The following is a 23,269-nucleotide window of genomic DNA, read 5'->3' as shown; positions in this document are numbered from 1 at the left end:
GAAAGGCCGTGGGGGGAAGGGAGGGAGGGAGGTAGGGGAGGCAACGTTTAGCTGCGGCGCCAAATGCGTATTTATATAAAAATGTGGTTGATCCCTCTTATATAGGAATCGGTATAGAACACGAAAGTGAAACGTGTCTTCACAGAAGTAGTGTAATGTTTATTGCACATTGATATATAATGTCTATTGGTGTTTTGTGGCTAAAGCGCCCTTAGGCGTTGATGCACCCACGCTGACGCCTGGTGGCACGTCTCCTCCATCACGACTACCAACGTCGATGACCATGAGCAACCGTCGTGCATATGGAAGCTGCACTACGCTGCACACGCTAGCACAACGCGAAAGACGAAGCACGTAACTGACACACTAATACAACGCGCAAGACAAAGCACGTAACTGAATCGTCACCGAGTCAAATCAGCGCGTACAGCGCGTCGTAATTGCAGCCTCCGCGATCAACTTCAGAAACATTTTCAGAGCTAATTGCGGAGGCCACGCTCCGCTGTGCTGAGTACGGTGAACGCCACCTAGGTGGCGTTGGTAGTGCTTCTTGATGCCAGCGTCCCTTCGAATGCTGGCATCGAGGCGTCGTAGTGCTGAGACCACCGAAGCGTTCACTGTCGGTGCGCGTTAGTGTCATAATGCAGTACTTCTCTTTTCTGCTCGTAGGCGGCGGCACCGCCCCGAGCAAGAGCGCGGGTACACGGAGGAGTGTTAGATATATAAGGCGCGTCTGTGTAGCTCTCTGCAAATGCGTTTGTGGCGCAATGGGTTAAACGCTCGGCGATCTATCGTCGCGGACCGAGAGGTCGTGGGTTCGATTTCCAAATTTTGCATGTTTGTGGAACTTTTTCTTCTGGTTTCTTTCTTTGTATTATGTTCGTGTATGTTCGTGTGACGTATTTCCGTGACGGAAATACGTCAGTGAAGTCTTGGTGGACCCCGGCATAAAACACTTTCGTGTTAAAAACGCTGCGAGGCGAGATGGTGGAATAGACTTCCGATGCTGCTCGACGAGTTTCCCGTTCTGATGTCGTCGAAAACCTCCGAGCCGCCCCCAGAGGCCCTGGCAACAATTACCAATGCCGCGCGCGTTCGGTGCGAACGCGGGCAAAATGGCGACGGCGTCGACAACAGTTCTGCACCTTGCTGGTGCTGCTTCATGTCCAAGTTTATACAGCTGATAAAACTGTTATCCTTACTCCGTACAGCTCTCTGCTAAGTTGCTATCGCGGTTGATGCTTCGCCTTTCGGGTGAAACTGCGACATTTTTTCTTCACACAACTACGACAGTTCATCAGGCTCATGAGCTGCTCTATCCGCTTAGCATTGAACACTTTGCCACAAGCCCAAGGAAGTCCGCAATAGAGCCTGGCAATGTTAATCGATCACAAGCCTTTCATTTTTTTTAAATCAAAGTGAACTGAATTCACATTTTCACGTATCGGCTCTTCAACTGGGAATTTGAACACACGTTCACCTTACAAACCCATGCACTATTGTCGCAGAGCTACTTTTGACCTTTATTACAGTTCAGTCGAATCTCGAGTGTATTGACAAACCTAAAGAAAACATTGTAAACTCTGAAGCGCACTTGGCTGCGAGAGAAATCGAATCTGATTGGTGTACGGAAGCGCTCTCTGGGAACGTTTGTCAAGGCATTGTACGGTTAGGTGTGCACCTGAATAATATCAACACCTTGTTTTGTCATCATAATATATCTCTAGAAAAATGTTCCACAAGAGAACACAGCAAAAATTTGTGCACTGCACATTAAGGTGCATTTGGATAGGAACTCTGCCCGCCCAACAAAGAATAATTATTTGATTCTGTGAGAAGACGAGGACTAGCTGTTGACTGTGCAGTGATATGTTGTCGTATCATTTTTGCTGCTATAAAATCCGCTAGTAAGGCAAAAAGCGACGCAAATCGATAGGTGGGGCTAGATAATGCCACAACGGAGTACCTGCATAAGACCTAAATGCTTTTTATAAAGAAATGTCAACTAAATGTACACACACGCTTCAGGAATAAGTTTGCCTAATTTATGAAAGTACATTTTTATTAGATCTGCTAGAATACTTTTACATTCCGATTATATGTTTTTTTCTACCTCTTGTAATAAATACCATGTCATTCCAGCAGCTTTGAGCATGATGTTGTTAGTACGATTTGTATTACGCCAGATACGGCCATACTTGTAAACTTAAACGTTCTGCACACCTTGGCATACTGCACCCGAGGTTGTCAAAAGAGTTTAACGATATAAATTCATGTATTACTATCCCTGACAACGTAACGTTAAAGCAATGTGGAAGGCTTTGCCAACAAACCCACTAGGATGCTGAGAATTCTCTCCATGAGCTAGCCATATTCGATGAACCCGTTGCCGAAAATGTAGCAACGCAATTCTTTTTATTTTGATACTTCCAAACGTGTGTATCGGGGCACCTTTTGATGTTTCTTAATGTCTAAAAAAGTCGGAGTTTCGCACGAACAGGCGAAGCGTCGATTGCGATAGCAAACTAAGTGGAGTGCACGAAGTAAGGATAGTAGTTGTATCGCCGTATAAACTTGCAAACATAGGCATACTAACTAAATTAACAAGCACGGTGTCACACGCGCACAAGCAAACATGAACGCATCTGACTCGATGGCCGCGGAAACTCGCTGTCAAAACGCTGCAGTGAGTAAGCGCGGCAGCAGCAGCGAGCGAATTTGACTTTCGTCGCGCCACTCGCATGAACGCGAACTAAACCGCCAAAACACAGCGCAAGGAGGAAAGACTCTGTCCCCTACGCAGATGGGTTTTAAGACACAGCCGTCCGGGCGGGAGCGCAAGGCCTAGTACGTGGCCACCAACCTGCCTACCCTCCCTCCGGAGCGTTGCTCGCGACTGGCAGATAGCGCGCTTCCTTCCCGCTTCGTTTGCATGCGTGCGGCAGACTGAGCCGCGATCGCCGACTCACCCTCGCACACTTTCACTCGCATATAGAACATACGTCGCAAAGCAACGATTTTATCGCCCGTGGAACCGTGAACCTCACGCCGACGCCGACGGCGTAAATGCGTCCTGGAATGTCTATATAATTGCTATCGCGATAAAATTGACCTTGAAATCGTGTGGGCACTTATTAATGGAAATCTAAGTGTATGAGATCCCTGGGCAGCTATGACGGAGTAGTGTAATAAGATACTGACAACGGTCCTATATTGCTGTACCGGGGCTCCTTCAATTTCGGTACTTCTCAGATGCTCTTCAGCTTCTCGTCCTTACCTAGCCCAACAACCTACGATGAACAGAACCAAACTGAAGTTCAAGAACACCAAGAACTTGGCTGTAGCCGAGAGCGAACATCACCGAAATCAAGCACACTACTCAAAAATGTCGACGATATCTTCTCCGAGCCGACCAGGATAATATTCTATATTTAATTTAGCTGGCTATAGTATTCTGTTCTAATATATATCAATATATATACGAACGCTACCTTAGCGTATATATGACTGCATATATGTCCTCTTGAGAATAGACCGACTGAAGCTGTCAATTTCCGTATTCAGAAAAGCGATACATACAGGTCAATTTGGTCATTTTAATTTTATTCACCACACGTGGCACAAGTTTTCTGTAGACCAAAGCCTCTTCAAGTGAGCCGAAGGGATATGCTCGTCTGAGCACCTCCAGAAGGAAGGAAAGAACACAGTAATCCGTGACCTTCGGATGAACGGCTGTACAAAGGCATTTGCTCATGGCGATCTCCGCATAACGGGACAAGAATTAAAGGAAGACGGCGGCGGCCTAGCCACACAGGCAATGGCGCGGTGTCTCTATATGATACGTTGGGGGCGTCAGCGAGATATTAGTCCGTGGACTGCGAGTGGCAAGAATGGACGTCTTTCACAAGCCTTGCATCTAGAGTGGGTAGTTTCCTTCCTCGTCCAAAGACCGCGTTCCTGTCGAAAATGCGCAGGGAATTGTGTACAAGATTACCTGCGCTGAATGCCCCGCGTCGTCGATTGGCGACTGATACTTCCCTGAAAGAATTCCGTCAACACTAGACTAACCTTCGCCATCAAAACAGAGAACGCTGTGCTGTGGCAGACCACTGCGAGATTTTTGATGACCAGATCAGCTCTAGCGGCACCGTCTTCTTGAAAAGAGAAAAGAACAACCGTCAGCGATGCCTTCTGCAACCCTGGCACATCCAGAAGACGCCGCGTAACATGAATCGTTCGCCAAGAACACTTCCCTCCGTTCACTCTCAAGGTGTGCGAAAAGTGTCTGCGTGCCTGTCAAAGCGTAAAAAATGGCCGCGTATCTGCGTGCTTGGCTGCAAATGTCGTCGAAAGACGATAGTCTTCTGCCGGCCGTACTACATGAGTGCTGGTCTGATCCGCGGCCACCCGTGATGCTCCACGCCTTTGGGCGCCATCTTCTGGAGTTTCTGTTTCCCGGCGTTTCCGTTGTGCCTGGCGGCCCTTGATTACCCGTTCGGCACGAGCTTCGGGCGTCTCTTCTGCCGCCCGGTACGCTCGCTTAGCCTCTCGGTCGCTGACGATTCGCGCGTCGCGCACCTGGTCTGTGTCCTGTTGCCTCCGGGTGCGCCTCGACTCACGATCTTGCGCTAGCCGCTCGGCTCGTTGCTCGGACGTTTCCTGGGCACGCTTGAGACGACGAGCGTCGGCACGCCGGCGCTTCTCCGCTGCAATTTGGTCGTCGGTTTTCCCTGCGTTGTCTGGGCATGTCTTGTACAGTGGGTTGTATTTCATCAAGCGGCCATTTATGTTTTGCCCTGCCTCAGACAGCGCTTCCTTTATGTTGAATCGGCCGCATCTGGCTGGCATTGATAAAATTGAGGAGGCGCTGCGTGAGACATGGACGCCATCTGGCAATACATCGGGAAACATGAGCTTGTGCAGAGGGTGTCCTTCCTCCATGGCAGAGGGCGCTCGTCGGCGCGCAGTCAGGGAAACACGAGCTTGTGCAGAGGGTTCCCTCCCTTCGTGGCAGACGTCGTTCGTCGGCGCGCATAGCATGGCATTTTCAGCGCAGCTTAAGAAACTAGGGTCTTTAGAGTTACGTATCTATGTATTTTATATTAAAGGAACACACCTCCTAATACTTACCTAGTGATGTTGCGCCTCAGATATGCGTAATATTTACTTTTTGATCGATAACGTTCACAAGTATGAACAGCCGTACCAGTTTAAGTAGTGTGGGCGGTAAGCAAGTGGTCCAACTTTGGCCGGGTGGCTGAATCGGTTGATAAGGACTGCTACGCCTGATGCTATATCTACGCCTACACCTCATGTCGGCTCCGAAATATCGTTTTTTTTATAAATTTTGTCTCGAGTCTTCCTTCTGCTTAATGTTTCAGGGGCTCGATTACTCATGCTCATCTAAGAAGATACAATAAAATATATTGAACCTCATTGCCATTCCCACAAGAGATCGAAAGGCGACCATTCAATATGCTTGCCAGAAATTCGTCTACATCTGTGAACGAGTTCAACAACAGTTCCGGCTCCTTGCCTTCAAAGGAGACATGAGAACTACCGACGCATTCTGCCTTTCCGACTTTCAAGTATTGGTAAAACATATTACCCTTGGGCGTAGATTTTAGTTCGCCCTCAAAGTTATTTTGGTTGCCAAAACATTCCAACCAGTCATCCTCCTGACAAGTTCAACTAAAAGAATTAAATCCTATGCTCATTTGCAGGATCAACTTGCTAGTTTCACAGCACGTGATTCCTTCGTTCACAAGGGAGCTTTTAGTACTTAACTTACACTTGGCCGATTTCTCAATTAAGCATCATTGCCTGTCTAAATATTTACCTGACAACAACTCAGGTTTTCACGTAAGTGTGCACTTAATTTCATTGTTTAATTATCAACTAAACATGTGAGTTCAAATAATAAATGAGAAGCAAATGAAAGCTCACAGAAATGCAAATATTGCTTAAGCCTTTTCACTCACCGTGTATTGATTGGTGTGCTACAAGACCGCCGTTGAGTGCTCCTTGGTGCTGAGTCCCGAGGATGTTTGTTGTGCCGGATTGTGTACTGCCTATTGTGGAGCCTGCAGACCCTTGTGCTGGAAAAAATAATTCATGTTTGAAACGAGCTTAATAAATTGGCGGTTTAAAGGATGGCGGACTACACACAGATATATTGTGTACGGTGAACAATGATTACTAGTATAATAATAAAACGGTCTTGGAATGCAAACTGTGTAATATAAAACTTGCGGGTGACTGAATTTGCTTTCTCTCCTAACTCATTGTTCACTGTGAGATAGAAAATTTTCTTTTCACATACTGTCGCACTGTGGGTCCTGGCCAAAGAACTGTTAATCCTAATTATACTTAGGTTGGAATAAAAATAATCTAAATGTACAGCAAAATTTTTACGGTCACGTTTGCTCTGGGGTAGAATGCACGGGGTAGGATGGATGAATTAATTTCGGGGTTTTACGTGCCAAAAAAAAAATTGACTAAGAGACACGCCATATTAGGGGTCTCCGGAATAATTCTGACAAACAGGGGATCTTTAACGTGCGCCCATTTCATGGGACATGGGCATTTTTCCATTTCGCTCCCAACGAAATGCGGCCGCCGCAGCCGGGATTCGGTCCCGCGATCTCGTGCGTAGCGGCGCAACACCAGAGCCGCTAAACCACCGCGGCAGTTACGGGATAAGATTACGGAAGCCATATTGTTTGATATTAGGATCTGTGTGATAGCTTGCTAATAAACCACTCTTGATCCAGGTCGTTTCAACAGCTGTCAGCATGAAGTGATAGTGGAAATATCATTACCTGGACGTGGCACACGGCAGCCGATGTTTATTAAGGCTAATACGAGGAAGCTTTAGTTCCAGATCTTTTATGTAAAACATGATTTAAGAGAAATCGCTTTTCTCTGTAAGCACTAAGTAGATTTTATGACGTTTGTTGCGTTTGAAAAATGTCAAAGTGTAGGGACGGAAGTAAGCAGATTTTTATTTACGCACTCAGTTTCCTTCATTTCGTAATATTGCAAACAAATCACAAATTTAACTTTACTTCACAAATTGGCAAAAACTGAACTTCACAGAATAATAAGACTAAGATATATATGTGATACACCCCTTCCATTTTACTACTTATGAGTAGTGGCAGGAGTTTTATTAACGTTGGACGGCAGGCGGAAGGATTGCACGACGGGAACAAAGACAGTCTCAGCCGGCGTCAGCAGCTTACGATCTACGCTCGCACCTCCAGCCAAGACAGAGTCCCACTGCTGCGTTCGTTGCTTCATCCCTACTACAGTACCCCGGCGGCGAAGGGAGTGAGTGAGTGAGTACGAACTTTATTGAGGTCCTGAGGAGAAAGAATTAAAGCGGGGCCAGAGGCCCCGCCAATCAATCCGGTGGCTCTGCCCAGGTGGGGGCCGGTAGACAGAGTCCTTCGGCGACGGCCCGGGCCCTCTGGACAGCCTTGAGCTGAGCGATGAGCTCTGTGCTTCTGAGCGCTGAGTCCCAGGAGGACTGGTCAGGAAAGTGCGTGCCTGCGTTGGCAGGGCACAGCCAGAGCATGTGTTCGAAGTTGTATTCGTGGCCGCAGTGTGGGCACTCATTAGGAAGGTTAGGATTGATCCTACTCAGTGTTGTTGGTGTGATGTATGTCCTAGTCTGCAGTTGTCTGTAAGTAAGGTGAAGGGAAACCATCCTGGCGACTCAAGGCGAAGTGAGAATAAGGGGGTCATGATATGGCTTGAGGGGGCTCACGTGGACCACCTGGCGGCCAAGGCGACGCTTAATTTGTCGGAGGTTTGGTTGACCGGCTCGATAACATAGGTGACGGAAGATAGGCACTCGATGACGTGATAGGGGCGGGGCCTTGGTACATGTGGGCACTGAGGAGTAAGGCCAGGGGAATGAAACGGTATACGGAGCCATACGAGGTAGCCGACGGCGAAAGCTTGTTCAGAGTGCTGCCATGACGATCTTTCTGGAGGGCTTGGATGGCCGATGTAAATGAAAGGGTCAACTGACAACACTCTTCAGCATATTGAGCCATTTCAGAAACGGGGCTGAAATCGGAGACGTCCGGACGATACGGAAAAATGGTGTCGAGTGTGGTGCGTGGTTCGCGGCCATATAAAAGAACGAATGGGGAAAAGCCGGTGGTCGACTGTGTCGCGGTATTATACGCGTAAGTGACGAACAGAAGAACGACATCCCAGTTAGAGTGGTCAGAAGCAATGTACATGGACAGCATGTCTCCCAGCGTTCGGTTGAAGTGCTCTGTTAGTCCGATGATCTCTGGGTGGTAGGCTGTAGATGTGCGGTGAACTGTACGGCATGAACGAAGGAGCTCCTGAAGGACATCGGACAAACACACATGCCCTCTGTCGCTCAGTAGCTCGCGTGGTGCGCCAATGGTGCCGGACGAAATGACGTAAGATGAAGTTCGCAACGTCACGAGCACCAGCCGAAGAAAGCGCGGCTGCTTCCGCATACCACGTTAGGTGGTCCACTGCGATGTGACCCACCTGCTACCAGCGACAGAGCACGGAAGTGTGCCATAAAGATCCATTCCGACATGGTCGAAGGGGCGTGTAGGGCAGGGTAAAGGCTGCAGGAGTCCGGGCGAATGGGGAAATGGTTCCGTCGGTGACACAATTGGCAAGACCGAATCTATTTTCGGATATAGGTGTATAGTCGACGCCAGTAATAAAGTTAGCGAAGCCGCTGATACGTTTTCAGCGCACCAGCGTGAGCTTGTTCGGGGTCAGCATGAAAGTATGTGCAGACATCGGACCGCATGTGGCTAGGGATGACGAGCAGCCATTTACGGCCATCTGGTTGATAGTTGCGACGATATAATAACTCGTCCCATATCGCCAAATGCGTGCCTTGGTGGCAAAGTACACGTGGGTGTGCAGAAGTTGGCGGAGCGAAAGGACATTCAGGAGAGATGCAATGCAGGGGTATTTTTTCTGTTCAGATGGCATGCATGTGGCGGTCAAAGCTGCCAATGGAAATGCACCAGTTGAATGCGACTCTTCAGCCGCTTTCACGGGAGATCGGGAAAGCGCATCCGAGTCAGAGTGATTTCGCCCCGATCGGTACGCCACGCGAATGTCAAATTCTTGCAGGCGTAGAGTCCAACGTCCCAGGCGTCTAGAAGGGTCCTTCAGGGAAGGGTCAACCAACGCAGAGCGTGATGGTCAGTCACCGCGTCGAAAGTGTGGCCGTATAAGTATGCACGAAACTTGCTTATGGCCCACAGAATCGCGAGACACTCTTTTTCGGTTACCGAGTAGCTGGATTACGCTTTAGTGAGGGCACGGCTAGCATAAGCTACAACAAACTCGGAAAAGCCTGGTTTGCGTTGCGCGAGTACTGCACCAAGTCCGACACCGCTGGCGTCCGCGTGTACTTCGGTTGGCGTACTCGGGTCGTATTGGGGCAGAATAGGTGGTGAGGTAAGCAGATGCCCTAATGTAGTGAACGCTGTCATCGCAGGCTTGAGTCCAATTTGATAGGTCACCAGGGCGAATAAGTAGCTTCGTGAGCGGTGCCATGATGGAGGTAAAGTTCCGGACAAAGTGATGAAAATACGAGCTCACAAAGCTGCGCAGTTCTTCTCAGATAGTCGGCTTAGGAAACTCCGTTTGGAGTTTTGTCCAGCTCTCGGAAACATTGTAACAATTTAGCTAAAGCTGCAAATTCATATTTTTAATTCGTCCACTTCAGATGTTCCAACGGGTACAGTTAAGAAAGCTGCGATATCTGTTGTGATGGTTTTGATTTGTAAACTTAGTGCTTTTTTTACCAATCAAATTTTATATTTTTGTAATAAAAATTCCAGACCGTATATGAAAAGTCTGCTTTGTGGAGTCACTTGAATTTAACGTTTTTCTCTCAGATACAACAATTCATTAAGTCGGCCTTGCGGTTAACTCATAAAAGCATTTCTGCGTTTTACATGAAATGGAATAGGTACCATCATGGTTGACTCCAAGTTATTGCTTCGGCGTAAAACCAACAAAGACGCAGTTTCGCCTGACATGAGAAGCATCGGTTGAGACAGCAAATTAGTAGAAAGCTATACAAAGTAAGGATATTGTTTCCAACAGACGTAAAATATTGGAAACATTCTCTTACTAACTGAATTAACAAGCACGGTGTCCGCGCGCAGAAGCAAACATGAACACATCATACTCGATGGCCGCTGACATTCGCTATCACAACGCTGGCTTGAGCAAGTGCAGCAGCAGCAGCGAGCGATGTGACCTTAGTGCTGTCTATCGCTTCAACGCAAACTTAGCGGTGAGAACACCGCACGCACAATGGTATGAGCCCGGTGCAGATCGCTTTCAAGATACAGTGCGTGCGACCAAGCACGGCCGCGCAAAGTACGCAGTTGCTGGCAGAGTAGAAGCCGCCCCCCTCCCTCCTGCGATGCCTCCCAGCTGTCCTCCCTTTCGAGCGCGAGAGTGAGCCGATAACGTCAGTTCCCCTTGCACCCGGTCGCGGAATAGGCAGTTGCTGCCGGAGCACAATGCGCACCCCCCCCCCCCCCCCCTTGCTCCTATCTCCCCACGACCTTTCGCGCGAGGGAAGATTGCACTCTTGATTTACGCTTTCCGCCTCGCGATCGTCGGCTCCCCTCGCGTGGTTTCACTCGCAAATGCAGCATACGGCTTGCAGGGACTGTGTTATTGCCCTCGGGCACTAAACGGAACATGACGGTGACGGCGACGGCAAATATGCGCCTGGTGAGCGGTTGGCAGCGAGATCAGAAGGAACAAATAAAAGGCAGGCGCTGATATGGCACGAAACTTCCAGGGGGGACTGGACTGGACATGAGTCTTTACACTACCATTCCCTACCGACCTCATTCAAAAACAATACTACAGAAGTATACTGAGATGTATAAATACATCTCGGCGTCCGAGTTATGCGATGGCTCCTTCAGTGCAAATACTGCGTTGCACAATTACATCGGGTATCACAAGACCCAACGGCTTCTCAGGGATACCACAGGCGGAGCTTACCTGCAGATGGTTTCCATGGGGAAGGGTTATTATGGTGCAGTGATTACGCTGTGAAGACATACAACAAATTGACCAATTCTTTGGACTTATTAGATATGCATATAAACAGCAATGAAAAAAACATGATATGAAGGCAGTTGCTATAATGAAACGGCTACAGTGACAACAGCGAGCGCCGGCTTTGTTCTGACTTCTGCAGCCGTCATTTTTGTGGTTTATGTTCTGAAGCATCCTGGCTTATTGAGCGTGTGCGATTAATTCCATTGGTATAAATAGCAGACCGTGAAAGCGTTATGATGCAAGTATGAATTGAATATGACGCCACCCTACCTGGCCCAGTGTACGCAGGTATCATACTTTGTCAAAATTAAAGTGTCCCAATCGGATGCAAGATGTAAGACATTTTACTCACCCATTGCATGTCCGGTGGCTGAAAGCCCTGCGCCAGTATCACCACGAGAATTCCACGAACCTGCTTGCTCGCCCGTACTGGAACCGGAACCAGAAACTTGGCCAGAAGGTAGAGAGATGCCTCCTGTCGCACTTGTCAATAGATTGTTTGTAGAGCCTGAGCAGAAGAGGTTCGTTCTTTCTCAAAGATGATGTTCCCTGATGGCGATAGTTTAATAAATTTGCAGAAGACAGAAAAGATTGTTCAATTTATTCTAGAACTATTTCACTACATATACACATGCTATATTGTGGAGGGAACACACTTTAGCAGCTGCATTATAATCAGAAGGAGTACTTGCTTCTTTGTCCATGGGACCTGTTACTTGCTGCGCAATCTTCATTGTACATTGTGCAGTTACCATTCCTAAGGCTTACAGAGCGAAAAAAAAGCACTTACGGGCATATATAAGGAAGACATTCTGTCTACGCATACCAACGTCTTTTTTCCGGAGTTCTCTACAGACATTAAAGTTGGTAATATTTCTTCCCAAGATGAAATTCGAAATTGCGTTGAAAGACGTATTTTGCAATAAGCAGAGGGAGCGTTCCAGAATGCCTGTGGAAGCTCTGTACAAGGGCTCTTGGATTTGTTGACAATGTATTTTACATCGAGATATGAATATGTACTGTACAAAAAATATGTCGACGAACAAGGCTTATGCATAGGTACGTGATTAGCATCTACTCTTAGTAAAACTTTTGCGGCCGACTTAGAATGGCTGCTAGATCAGACGTAATGCCGCTGGAATAAAGAAACCTTTCTAATGCAGCTAATAGTAACGCGACAGCGTTAAGGGCTCCGTGTCGCAGACAACTCGGCGTCGGTGTCGGCATCCGGTGTAGGCGTCCCGTGAGCAACAATTTCCGTTTATATTTAGGTATACGCATAGTACACGCCTTGCTATATAACATGCGGTAAATGCTGGTTATTTTGACACAACATTCTATCACTAAAATTTCTCATACCTTGCCTTACATTCTTGCCGAAGTAATTCCTCGGGATTTTGAGAATGACAGCCCGCGAACAAATTTAATGAAAGAAAACACCGGCAGCGCGTGCCTTTGGTGTTAAATCTTCTCATACTAAAATAATAAAATTGTGAAAAAAAATAAAATGAAAATGATGTAATTATTGGGGCCGTGGCTGTGCACTACCTCAGGGATCAGCCCACTCAAGAGAAATGATGTCACCAGAAAGATTGCCTTCGTGCATAGCCGTTTGACGCCAATGTTTCGCGTTAAACATTACGGTTACATAAGCTGCAGTTTCCGGGAAGCGGGAAAAGTAGTCAGGGAGCCTTGAATGCTGATATAAGGGAAAAAGATGGTGCTTAGTTATTCAGTAGTAAAATATCACAATTGTTGCCTAACCACCTCTCTTGAAGAGAAGAAAGCTGCAAACAATTGACATAGAGTAAATAAAGAGGTATTTACCATTTCAGAAATTGGTATTTTAAAATATATTCCTGTTTCTAAGTCATGATACATTATTTTCTACCTCTTGTGATATAAGTTCGTTCCTACGCCTGTTTGCATTCCTGAAATCCTTTGCGAGCCAACAATACTCTACTCATGTACTCTACTCGACACTTCACTGCTCAGCAACAATACTTTGTATATCATTAAAAAATGCAAGCAAAAACACGCTGAATAAAAAAGTAAACGTAAAAGACACTGACCACTTGTTTGCGGTTGCATGGCACTAATTCCTGCACCAGTCTGGCCGTGCTGCCCCACCACGAGGTTATGTGTCATGCCAGAGGAATGCGTACTGCTTGTCGAGGAGCTTGTCGACTCATGTGCTGCAAGAAATATTCATTTTCTTTTTTTTAAATGAATAGGACCAGTCATCATGATCATGACGTTCTCTATTCACTTACCATTAGAATAAGTTGCCGAAATCCCGAGCAAGTCACTAGTAGACTACAGCAAGGTTCATAAGTAATATTTTTTCTTATTTTGTGAAATACGACTTAAACAAATCGACTCTCTTGCTTGTCTGCTCTTCATCTGGCCATACATTAATATATATGTAATATATTCTTATAATATATAAATGACCATAGCCTAGTAAGTGAATCAAAAAACAGCCATAGCCCAGTAAGTGGGTGAAAAAACAGCGCGGCGGTGGCTCAATTGGTAAGAGCATCGCACGCGTCACGCGAAGACGTGGGGTCGTTCCCCATCTGCGGCAAGTTGTTTTTTCATCCACATTCATTACCATTATTTATCATTTCTTTTATTGAATCCGTAAGTAAAGATAATTTCCCCTATGTTGCCCGTGGTGTCTGTTTTTTCTCTTCTTATGATCTGATCACTAAAAATCGGACCCCTCGGTTCCCTTTGTTCTCGTTCATATACATCATCATCATCAGCCTATATTGCAGGACGAAGACCTCTGCCTGCGATCTCCAATTGCCCCTGTCTTGCGGTAGCTTATTCCAACTTGCGCCTCAAAATTTGCTAATTTCATCACCCCAACGGTTTTCTGCCGTCCTCGACTGCACTTACCAACTCTTGGTATCCATTCTTAAACTCTAATGGTCGGCCGGTTACCCATCCCACGAATTGCATGGCCTGCCCAGCTCCACTTTTTCCACTTGACATTAATGTCAACTAGAATCCATCACTCTTCGTGCGGTCCTAAACTTGTTCTCGACATTCTTTGTTATATATATATATATATATATATATATATATATATATATATATATATATATATATATATACCACAGCCACACATGCGCAAATATGACTATTGGCTGGAGCGTAGATGACATATATGTATTCATGCCAAACAAGCTTAGACTGATTTATATAATTCATGAACTTCAGTATCATCGTAAGCGCCAGTTCATAAACGTTACTACTTCAAGTGAACGTCGGAACGTTTTGAGAGCGCAGTTACGCTGGCTGTCCCAAGAGGAAAGAATAAAATAGATCGAACGTTCTCTATACCGTTCTCCCACTATTACCAAATTCTGACTGAAGATGCTTGCACGAAAGCCTTATGGGTTCAGCAACCAGAATGCGTTCAGCAACCCCAAGTAGCGGTTCCTTTCCTTCAAACGAGCACAATTCAACTGGGTACACCATCGGCCCTTCTGACTTTCTTATTAAGTTAAAACAAATACACACGAGGGCATATTTCTGTTGGCCGTAAAGATCCTTTGGTTGCCTTCTGCCTGAGAAGTTCAACTGAATGAAAGTGGTAAAATCTATGTTCAATTACGGAATCGACCTACCAGTTCGATAGCACGCAATTCTTTCGTTCATTAGGGTGTTTCTAGTACTGTATTTCAACTTCTACATGGCTGCTTCTTGAATGGAGGCTCACTGCCTGTCCAAATCGTTACCTGACGGCAACTCAGCCTTTCACGTAATGTCAGCAATTGAGTGTTCTACCTAATACCATGAAAATACAGGTCTTTTAATAATAAATGTTAAGTCCCCACAATTGCACATATTACATATGCATTAGCGCTCACCGTTTGTTGATTGGTGTGCTATAAGACCTCCAGCGATTGACCCTTGCTGCGGAGTCCCGAGGATGTTTCTATTACCGGAAGCTTGTGTACTGCCGATAGCGGAACCTGTAGACCCTTCTCCTAGAAAAGGATAATCCGTGTTTTAAAATAGTGTAATAAATTGTACCAACAGAACACGGCCCACCACACACACCACATACTGTGTACCGTGAACCATGAATAGTCGGACAATAATATAAATTGCGCGCAATGTAAAGTTTCCAATATGAAATCCGCGTCGATAGAATTTTCATTCTCACATCACTGTACGTTCGCTGTTAAATAGAAAACGTACTTACTCCATGCGCTGGTATTATGCATCCTGCCAATGAAATACAACTCCTAATTATACTTAGCCTTCGATGTTAAATCTTCTCATACTGAAAAATAAAAGTGCGAAAAAATAAAATGAAAATGATGTAATCATTTGGGCCGTGGCTGTGCACTACCTCAGGGACCAGTGCACTCAAGAGGCTGCGTTTTTACCAGAAAGCTCGCCTTCGTGCATAGCCGTTTGCGGCTAACTTTTCCCGTTAAACAATACGGTTACATAAGCTGCAGTTTCCGGCAAGCGGGAAAAGCAGTCAGGGAGCTTTGAATGCTATCGCGTTCTGCTCTTAACGGCGAAGCTAAAGGGTTCTCTAATTTTTTATCGCTCCTATGGGTGAAAATAGAGGTATACAAGTTACAAACAGTGTTGGGTGCCTCAGAAAGGTTGGCCCTAATTTTGGCCCCTTATGTCTGTTTGTAACTTTTATATCACAATGTGCTACTCCAGGTGACAGACCCCTTCTTGATTATTAAGTGTGATGATTGAAATTTTCAGCACATTCTTGATCGCGTTCTCACTCTGTTTCAACGCACATGCCAGCCTCTGTTACTAACACACTAATGATCATAACAATACAGTTGTGTAACGTCGACCTGATTTATCAGTACGAGCACGTATGCTGTTTTGAGGAATTTTGAACGGGGAAGTCATTATTACCACAATCATCTAGCAATGTCCTCTGTAATTTAATCTATGATTTTGACTTCTCATAAGCGCGCGTATGACTTGCAACAACTCTTGCACTTAGAACACAAACTCATTAGAAAGTTTGGCGGTCAAGGCAGACAGTAGGCAACAAAAATTCAAGCAGCTTTATTTCAATAGAGCAGATCAGTCACCTAAAGGTACATCTTGCAGGCTGCTATGGAGACTTAGTGCTTTCGAACGTTAACCTCTTTCTTAAGACAGGTATTGGAGACATGCCGACCATAAAGGAGTTGTTACTATGCTTATCCAGAGCGCAAGGACTGTCAAAGTGATGCGCTTGCCATCAAGTACAGCAGTTTACTACATCAAAATAAAGAATGCAGGCGCACCGGGAACAAGATAGAGGTTGGATTACGAAATAAGGGAAGCCAGATCAGCATGTTGTTTTTCTTTCAGTCTGAAGGTGCTCTTAGAGTAAAATAGGGTTCTCACAAAATTGATAAAGAGCGCAAAAGTATAGATGGGCAATACAGGAAACAGCACCTTGTCTTACAATGTGTTTAGTTTTATGATCATTTATTTACTGTGTCATCATCATCATCCGCCTATTTTATTACCACTGTGGGACGAAGGCCTCTGCCTGCGGTCTCCAGTTACCCAAGTCTTACCAATAACCCAACTTAAGTCTGCAAATTTCATAATTTCGTCACCCCACCTAGTTTTCTACCGTTCTCGACTGCGCTTCCGTTCCCTTGGCACATACATACTCTGTTACTGTAATGGTTCACCGATTATTCATCCTACGCATTACATGGCCTGTCCCGCTCTATTTTCCCTCTTAATATCAACTAGAATATCGGCTATCGCTGTTTGGCCTATTATCCATACCATTCTTTTCCTGTCTAATAACGTTAGGCCTAACATTTGTCGTTTCATCACTCTTTCTGCGGTCGTTAACTTGTTCTCGAGCTTCTTTGTTGACTTCCAAGTTTCTGCCCCTTATGTTAGCACGGGTACAATGCAATGATTGTACACTTTTCTTTTCAACAACAGTGGTAAGCTCCCACTGAGGATTTGACAAGGCCTGCTGTATGCACTCAAACTCAATTTTATTCTTCTGTAAATTTCCTGCTCATATTCAGTGTCCCCTGTAAGTAACTGACCTAGATAAACGTACTCGTTTACAGATTCTAGAGGCTGACTGGCGATCCTGAATTATTGTTCCCTTGCCAGCCTATTGAATATTATCTTTGACTTCTGCATATTCATCTTCAACCGCACTCTTCGACTTTATCGGCTAAGGTCCTCAATCATTTGATGGAATTCGTCCACAGTGTCGCTGAACAGGACAAGGTGATCTGCACACCAAAGGTTCCTGAGGTATTCGCCGTTGATCACTCCTAAGCATTCCCTGTCTAAAAGGTTGAATACTTCTAAGCATCCAATGTTATTGTGTCTCGATTTCTGACCCCTTTTTTGGCAGATAACTTTCTACTTTACCATTACTTTATTTACTGTCTCATACAGGGTGTTCCATTTTAGCTGCACCAAATTTTCAAAAATTGCCTGTGGCAGATAGCACAATTATAATCCTTGATCTGAACTACTCGATGAGGCGGCCATTACTTCCACAGAAATCAAAACGCCTATTTGAATAATTAACATAATTACGCTAATTAACTTTTTGAATAATTATTTTATGGCACATCTTTCAATCTACGAATTACAGCCGCTGAGTTCGCAAGGCGTATCCACTTAGAACGAATTCTCAGGACTGAACCAGTTTCCAGATATTATTGTTCAAAGTGTCCGACGAAATGCAAGGGCGTGCCAGTTAACTTTGTGCTTCGATGCATAAAACAGCGTTTTCCTCAAAAAGTTAACTGGAACGCCCGTACATTTCGTCGGACACGTTAAAAATTATTTTCTCGAAACTGGTTCAGTCCTGAGAGTTCGTTCCAAGTGGATACGCCTTGCGAACTCAGTGGCTATAATTCGTAGATTCAAAGAAATGCCGTAAAGTCATTAATTAAAAAGTTAACTAGCGTAATTGTGTTAATTATTCAATTAGGCGTTTTGATTTCTCGTGGAAGTAATGGCCGCCTCATCAAGTAGTTCAGATAAACGATTATAATTGTGCTATCTGCCACAGGCAATTTTTAAAAAATTGGTGCAGCTAAAATGAAACACCCTGTATCGCAAATCATCAGAGAGCAAACGGGGAAAGCAGATATTCTAATTGACATTAAGGGTAAGAATGGAGCTGGGCAGGCCATGTCATGCGTAGGATGGATAACCGTTGGACCATTAGTTACTAAATGGATACCAACACAAGAGAAGCGCAGTCGAGGACGGCAGAAAAATAAGTGGTGTGATGAAGGCGCAAATTGGAATGAGGCAGTGGAAGACAGGGGTAATTAGAGATTGCAGGGAGAGAGAGGCCTTCGTCCTGCAGTGGACATAGATATAGGCTGATGACAACGATATCAACTCGCGATAGAGTGCGTCTTGTTAAATGGGTTTTAATTGAGCCATCTAAATAAGACCAATGTTAGCTACGTCCTCGATGGCTAAACACCGAATCCCACAAAAATTTGTAATCCCCGCAGTGCGGTGACAATTTTCCTTTGTTTCCTTATTTGGAATTTTACCGCAAATAGTTTTATGATTCGAGTGACGGACATTGTAGGACATTAGAACGACCAAAGAGTAAACGTATAACCGCAATCGTAATGAAAAAGGACGAGTTTTATTACTACAACTACATGAACGGCAAAAGCCGCGAGCAGAATCGACGCGGTCCTTTACAAGAAAAAATAGGAACACCAACGAATTCCTCTGCGCGGCTTCTCGTAAGCAAAACACCATCGTCACCGATGAATGGGTGCCTTTGTCACTGCGCGGTGTCCGCGACTTTACACGCCATGTAGTATCTGCAGTTAGTTTGTGTGATGCTGCAATGCATGTTCAGCGCGTCGTGGCAAAGTTCCACCCCCGTCGCGTTGTCCACATAATTTCGCGGGCACAATGTGCTTGCTTTCGAACTTTCTGCCCGCCTTTAGCAAGCACAAGAACGCGCCACGTGCAAATACATACAATCATCAGTGTCTAGCACGACCTCGCCATGCTCATCATACTGAAGAATGAGTGTCATTATCCGCTTCCATTAGAAAAAAATGAAATAAAAACTTCCGAAGTAGAAAAAAATGGTAAATTCTGGCTTCTTTCTTTCCTGTAGGCTAGAAGCCTATAATTTTACTATTACAATTCCCACTGCACTACCATCGGCCACATTGCTACAAAGTAAAATCCTGGATCACCATTCTGTCAATCCCAAACAAAATCCCGGAGGCACCGTAGTAATTTTGTGCTTGTATTTTCTCGTAGAAGAGTTGAAATTTTGGCGATGGCGCCGGCTTAATATATCGGATGTTAAATTGACCATAGGAGTTAGCTCATAACAGCTATCGCTGCCAAACTTCAACGCTCACCTGTTGCTGACTGCCCAGCAAGAATTCCGGCACCCGCGTGACCATGGTTCACCAGCAGGCTGTTTGTAAGGCTGGATGCTTCAGTACTTCCCAATGTAGAGATTGTTGACCCAGTTCCTGCAAAATACATCGAGTGTTATCACAGAAGTAAAACTCTTCGTCATGATGACCAGCATCTCAGTACACATAAAGGTAGAATATGTTGAAATAATATTTCTGACAGCGTCACTTACAGCATAGTATGGCAGCAAATGCTCTTTCCATAAGGTGTTCAACAGAATTTAAAGCACCTAGAAGAATGAGGTACACGACCAGGCAACCCGATAAAGAATTACGGCTGTGGGCGCAAATCAGAAAATGGCTAGTCTTCATATAGCTGCGTATTCGGGCAGGTACTTCGCTCCCAAGCAGAAAAAAATATGAATTGAGTCAGCCGTATGAAAATGAATTGAACCCGTCGTAAACTACACACTAATGGATTAGGATCTCTTTACGTTCAATACGTCGCTTGAAAATCTGCTGTTATAGGAGCAAAAACTTTGTAGGTTCAGTGAGCAACCAATAAAAAGTTAAGCAAGTTCCACGCTTGTGAAATCTGATGAAACAGCGGAGTTCTGCAAGCGTGGGTGTATAGCGACAAAAAAAAGCGGGTGTATAGCGTGATGGGTATGACGTTTGCCTTCGGACCGTGAGTATCCGAGTTCAAATCTCACCTCTCTTTCTCTCTTTCTTTTTTCCTCTCTCTTTCTGTCTATCTGTGTTTCTCTTTTTCTCTCTCTTTCTCTTTCTATATCTCCCTTTCTATCTCTTTCTGTCCCTCTCTTTTTCTCTCTCTCGCTCTCATTTTCTCTTTCTCTCACCCATAGCAAGTTGTGATACAATCATCGGTACAACGCGATCATCATCATCATCATCATCATCATCATCATCATCATCAGCCTATATTTTATGTCCACTGCAGGACGAAGGCCTCTCCCTGCGATCTCCAATTACCCCTGTCTTGCGCTAGCGTATTCCAACTTGCGCCTGCAAATTTCCTAACTTCATCATCCCATCTGGTTTTCTGCCGACCTCGACTGCGCTTGCCTTCTCTTGGTATCCATTCTGTAACCCTAATGGTCCACCGGTTATCCATCCTACGCATTACATGGCCTGCCCAGCTCCATTTCTTCTGCTTAATGTCAACTAGAATATTGGCTATCCCCGTTTGTTCTCTGATCCACACCGCTCTCTTCCTGTCTCTTAACGTTAGTCCTAGATTTTTCGTTCTATCGCTCTTTGTGCGGTCCTTAACTTGTTCTCGAGCTTCTCTGTTAACCTCCAAGTATCTGCCCCATATGTTAGCACCGGTAGAATGCAATTATTGTACACTTTTCTTTTCAACGACAGTGGTAAGCTCCCAGTCAGGATTTGGTAATGCCTGCCGTATGCACTCCAACCCAATTTTATTCTTCTGTAAATTTCTTTCTCGTGATCAGGGTCCCCTGTGAGTAATTGACCTAGATAAACGTACTCCTTTACAGACTTTAGAGGCTGACTGGCGATCCTGAATACTTGTTCCCTTGCCAGGCTATTGAACATTATCTTTGTCTTCTGCATATTGATCTTCAACCCAATTTTTACACATTCTAGGTTAAGGTCCTCAATCATTTCTTGTAATTCGTCTTCATTGTTGCTGAATCATATGAATCATATGATCGCGCTGAATCAACGCGATAATATGGTTCCCATAAATGCATGTTCTTCAAGCGTGGGTCAATAGACAAGTGGTTATCACGCTTGCCTTCGGACCTTGGGTACCCGGGCTGGAATGCCGCCACGTCCAAGAAAGTTTATTTTGTTTTATTTATTTCTCTGTCTGCCCCTCTTTTTTTCTGCAAAATGTTTAAACTGCGCGAGGAAAACGGGACGAGAACAGAAACATAGATGCACACACAGGCAATTCGTGTCTGTGTCTTGTTTCGGTTCTCGTCGCGTTTTCCTCGCGCAGTTTAAACATTTTGCGGAATCTATGAACCGACTAGCCCAGAAACAAGCCGCTCTTTCTTTCTCTCTCTGCACCTCCTCTCCTCACTTCACACTCTCTAAACTACGCTAGAAACTGCGAACACCATCGCTCCCAAGGGATAAACCTCTACCTTAAACTCTTCCACTGTTAAAAAACACAGGGAACACCTGACCACCTATCAGGAGAAGTAGTAGGCTGGAAACCATAGAGATGCCCATAATTGTTGGTCTTTCTGACTTGGATTAATAGTGTTACAGAATAATTTCTCATCTTTTTTTTTAAATCGAGATGACACTCGATTTTTATACCTCTCTTTATAGCAGATCATTCCAAGGCGTTTTTGCATGTCTTACAGCCTTTGCCAGAAAGTATTCTGTAGGCACGTAACCCCCGTTCTTCATTTCTCTGCTCAGCAGCATTAGTTGCGGATGTCAACAGATAAGGCACGATAATGAAACGTCATGCAAAAACAAACATTACGTAATAAAAACATTCACCTGCTTCGTTTTGCATACCAACGATTGCTGAACCAGGTTGGCCATGCTGCACTACCATGATGTTTTGTTTATGGCCGGAGGAATCTGTACGATTAGTTGAGGAGCTTGTTGATTCTTTGGCTGCAAGAGATATTCCGTGTTTTCATAGAACTGTGACAGTTCTTCATAATCATGAGCAGAACTATACACTTAGCATAAATGTACGTTGCTGGAAGCTCACAGACCTCACATTCAAAAGCAAGGCGTTAGTACAGTGTCCCCCAGCGCCGCCATTTTATTTTATTATTTTTAGCCAATTATGAAACAGTTTTTTGTAGACATCAAGATATTGGGTGTGCAATATGTGCAATATTGAATCTGGCTTGTCGAATGATTTAAATAAACTAGATACGTTTCAACAAAGCTTGAAGCTCTTTGACCTAACGCCTTAACTGCTTTTCGTGCAAGGTGCGTTCAGGTGCCTTGACATATTGCTGAAATTTCTGTTGAACCGTACGTGTGGGCACCACTCGCCATGTACGAGCAAATACCTTCAAACTGGTTGCATTCTACGCTTGTCAACAGTAGCATGTTGAGTTTGTGATAAGAGAATGTGCCTAGAAAATTGCGTTACCATGACATGTTGGGAAGCTTCCCCTATGTGGCTACTCGCCTTTCAAAAGCGGCGCATCCCATTCTCGTTCAAGTGTATATGGCTCAGTCCCTTCGTAATAGGTTGTAATGATGTCAGCGTGAAAACACCCCAACTGCTCCTACCTTACCGTAAATCATTTCCAGCTGTACCTTTCCTACGTAAATTTTCACACAGCCTAAAAGCTGGCAAACCGCACCCATCTCACGGTTTGCTATTCCGCTATCTGCAAGCCAGATAAATGATGCCTAATCAGTAATCCTGGCGCTGAAGGAGTCTAGAATTCTCTGATGCAGCAAGCATCAGAGAACGCCCTTTAACTGCAGAGATTGTGCATTGTAACCAATTCCTCTTCCATATGGCATGTTCTATGCAGGCCACACGGAACGCTGTCCAAATGAAATATTAGGAGAACAGCGCATCAACGTAGAGAAGTCACCATGAATTCATTGTTCTGCAATTTAGCACGTCCTGTCGTGAGCCTTTCTTTTCGCAAACATTTTTTTTTCATGTGAGACGCAGACATGAACTATCTAGGTTGATATTGAAACAGCAAAAATAGCAAGCTTAAATGTGAATTTTGTGAGCATGCCTTCACTTGCTTTTTCAAGAAAAGAAGTAACATTTTTGAACG

General features: G+C 45.0%; 1 protein-coding gene across 1 annotated transcript in view; it reads right to left on the bottom strand.

Moving 5' to 3' along the window:
• The window catches only part of LOC119464771 (filaggrin-2-like), a 135,029-nt gene that overhangs the window by 36,734 nt on the left and 75,026 nt on the right, over positions 1-23,269 (bottom strand). The window contains exons 16-21 of the mRNA XM_049655887.1: positions 22,005-22,124; positions 19,500-19,616; positions 14,991-15,110; positions 13,182-13,304; positions 11,462-11,617; positions 5,982-6,098 (exon numbers count right to left, since the gene is read on the bottom strand). Of these exons, the coding sequence (XP_049511844.1) occupies positions 5,982-6,098; positions 11,462-11,617; positions 13,182-13,304; positions 14,991-15,110; positions 19,500-19,616; positions 22,005-22,124 (753 nt within the window). The remainder of the gene's footprint in view (positions 1-5,981; positions 6,099-11,461; positions 11,618-13,181; positions 13,305-14,990; positions 15,111-19,499; positions 19,617-22,004; positions 22,125-23,269) is intronic.

This window comes from Dermacentor silvarum, chromosome 9, assembly GCF_013339745.2.
Source record: "Dermacentor silvarum isolate Dsil-2018 chromosome 9, BIME_Dsil_1.4, whole genome shotgun sequence".
Taxonomy (NCBI): Eukaryota; Metazoa; Arthropoda; class Arachnida; order Ixodida; family Ixodidae; genus Dermacentor; species Dermacentor silvarum.
The sequence above is the reverse complement of the archived record's forward strand: the minus strand, read 5'-3'. Positions and strand labels throughout refer to the sequence as shown.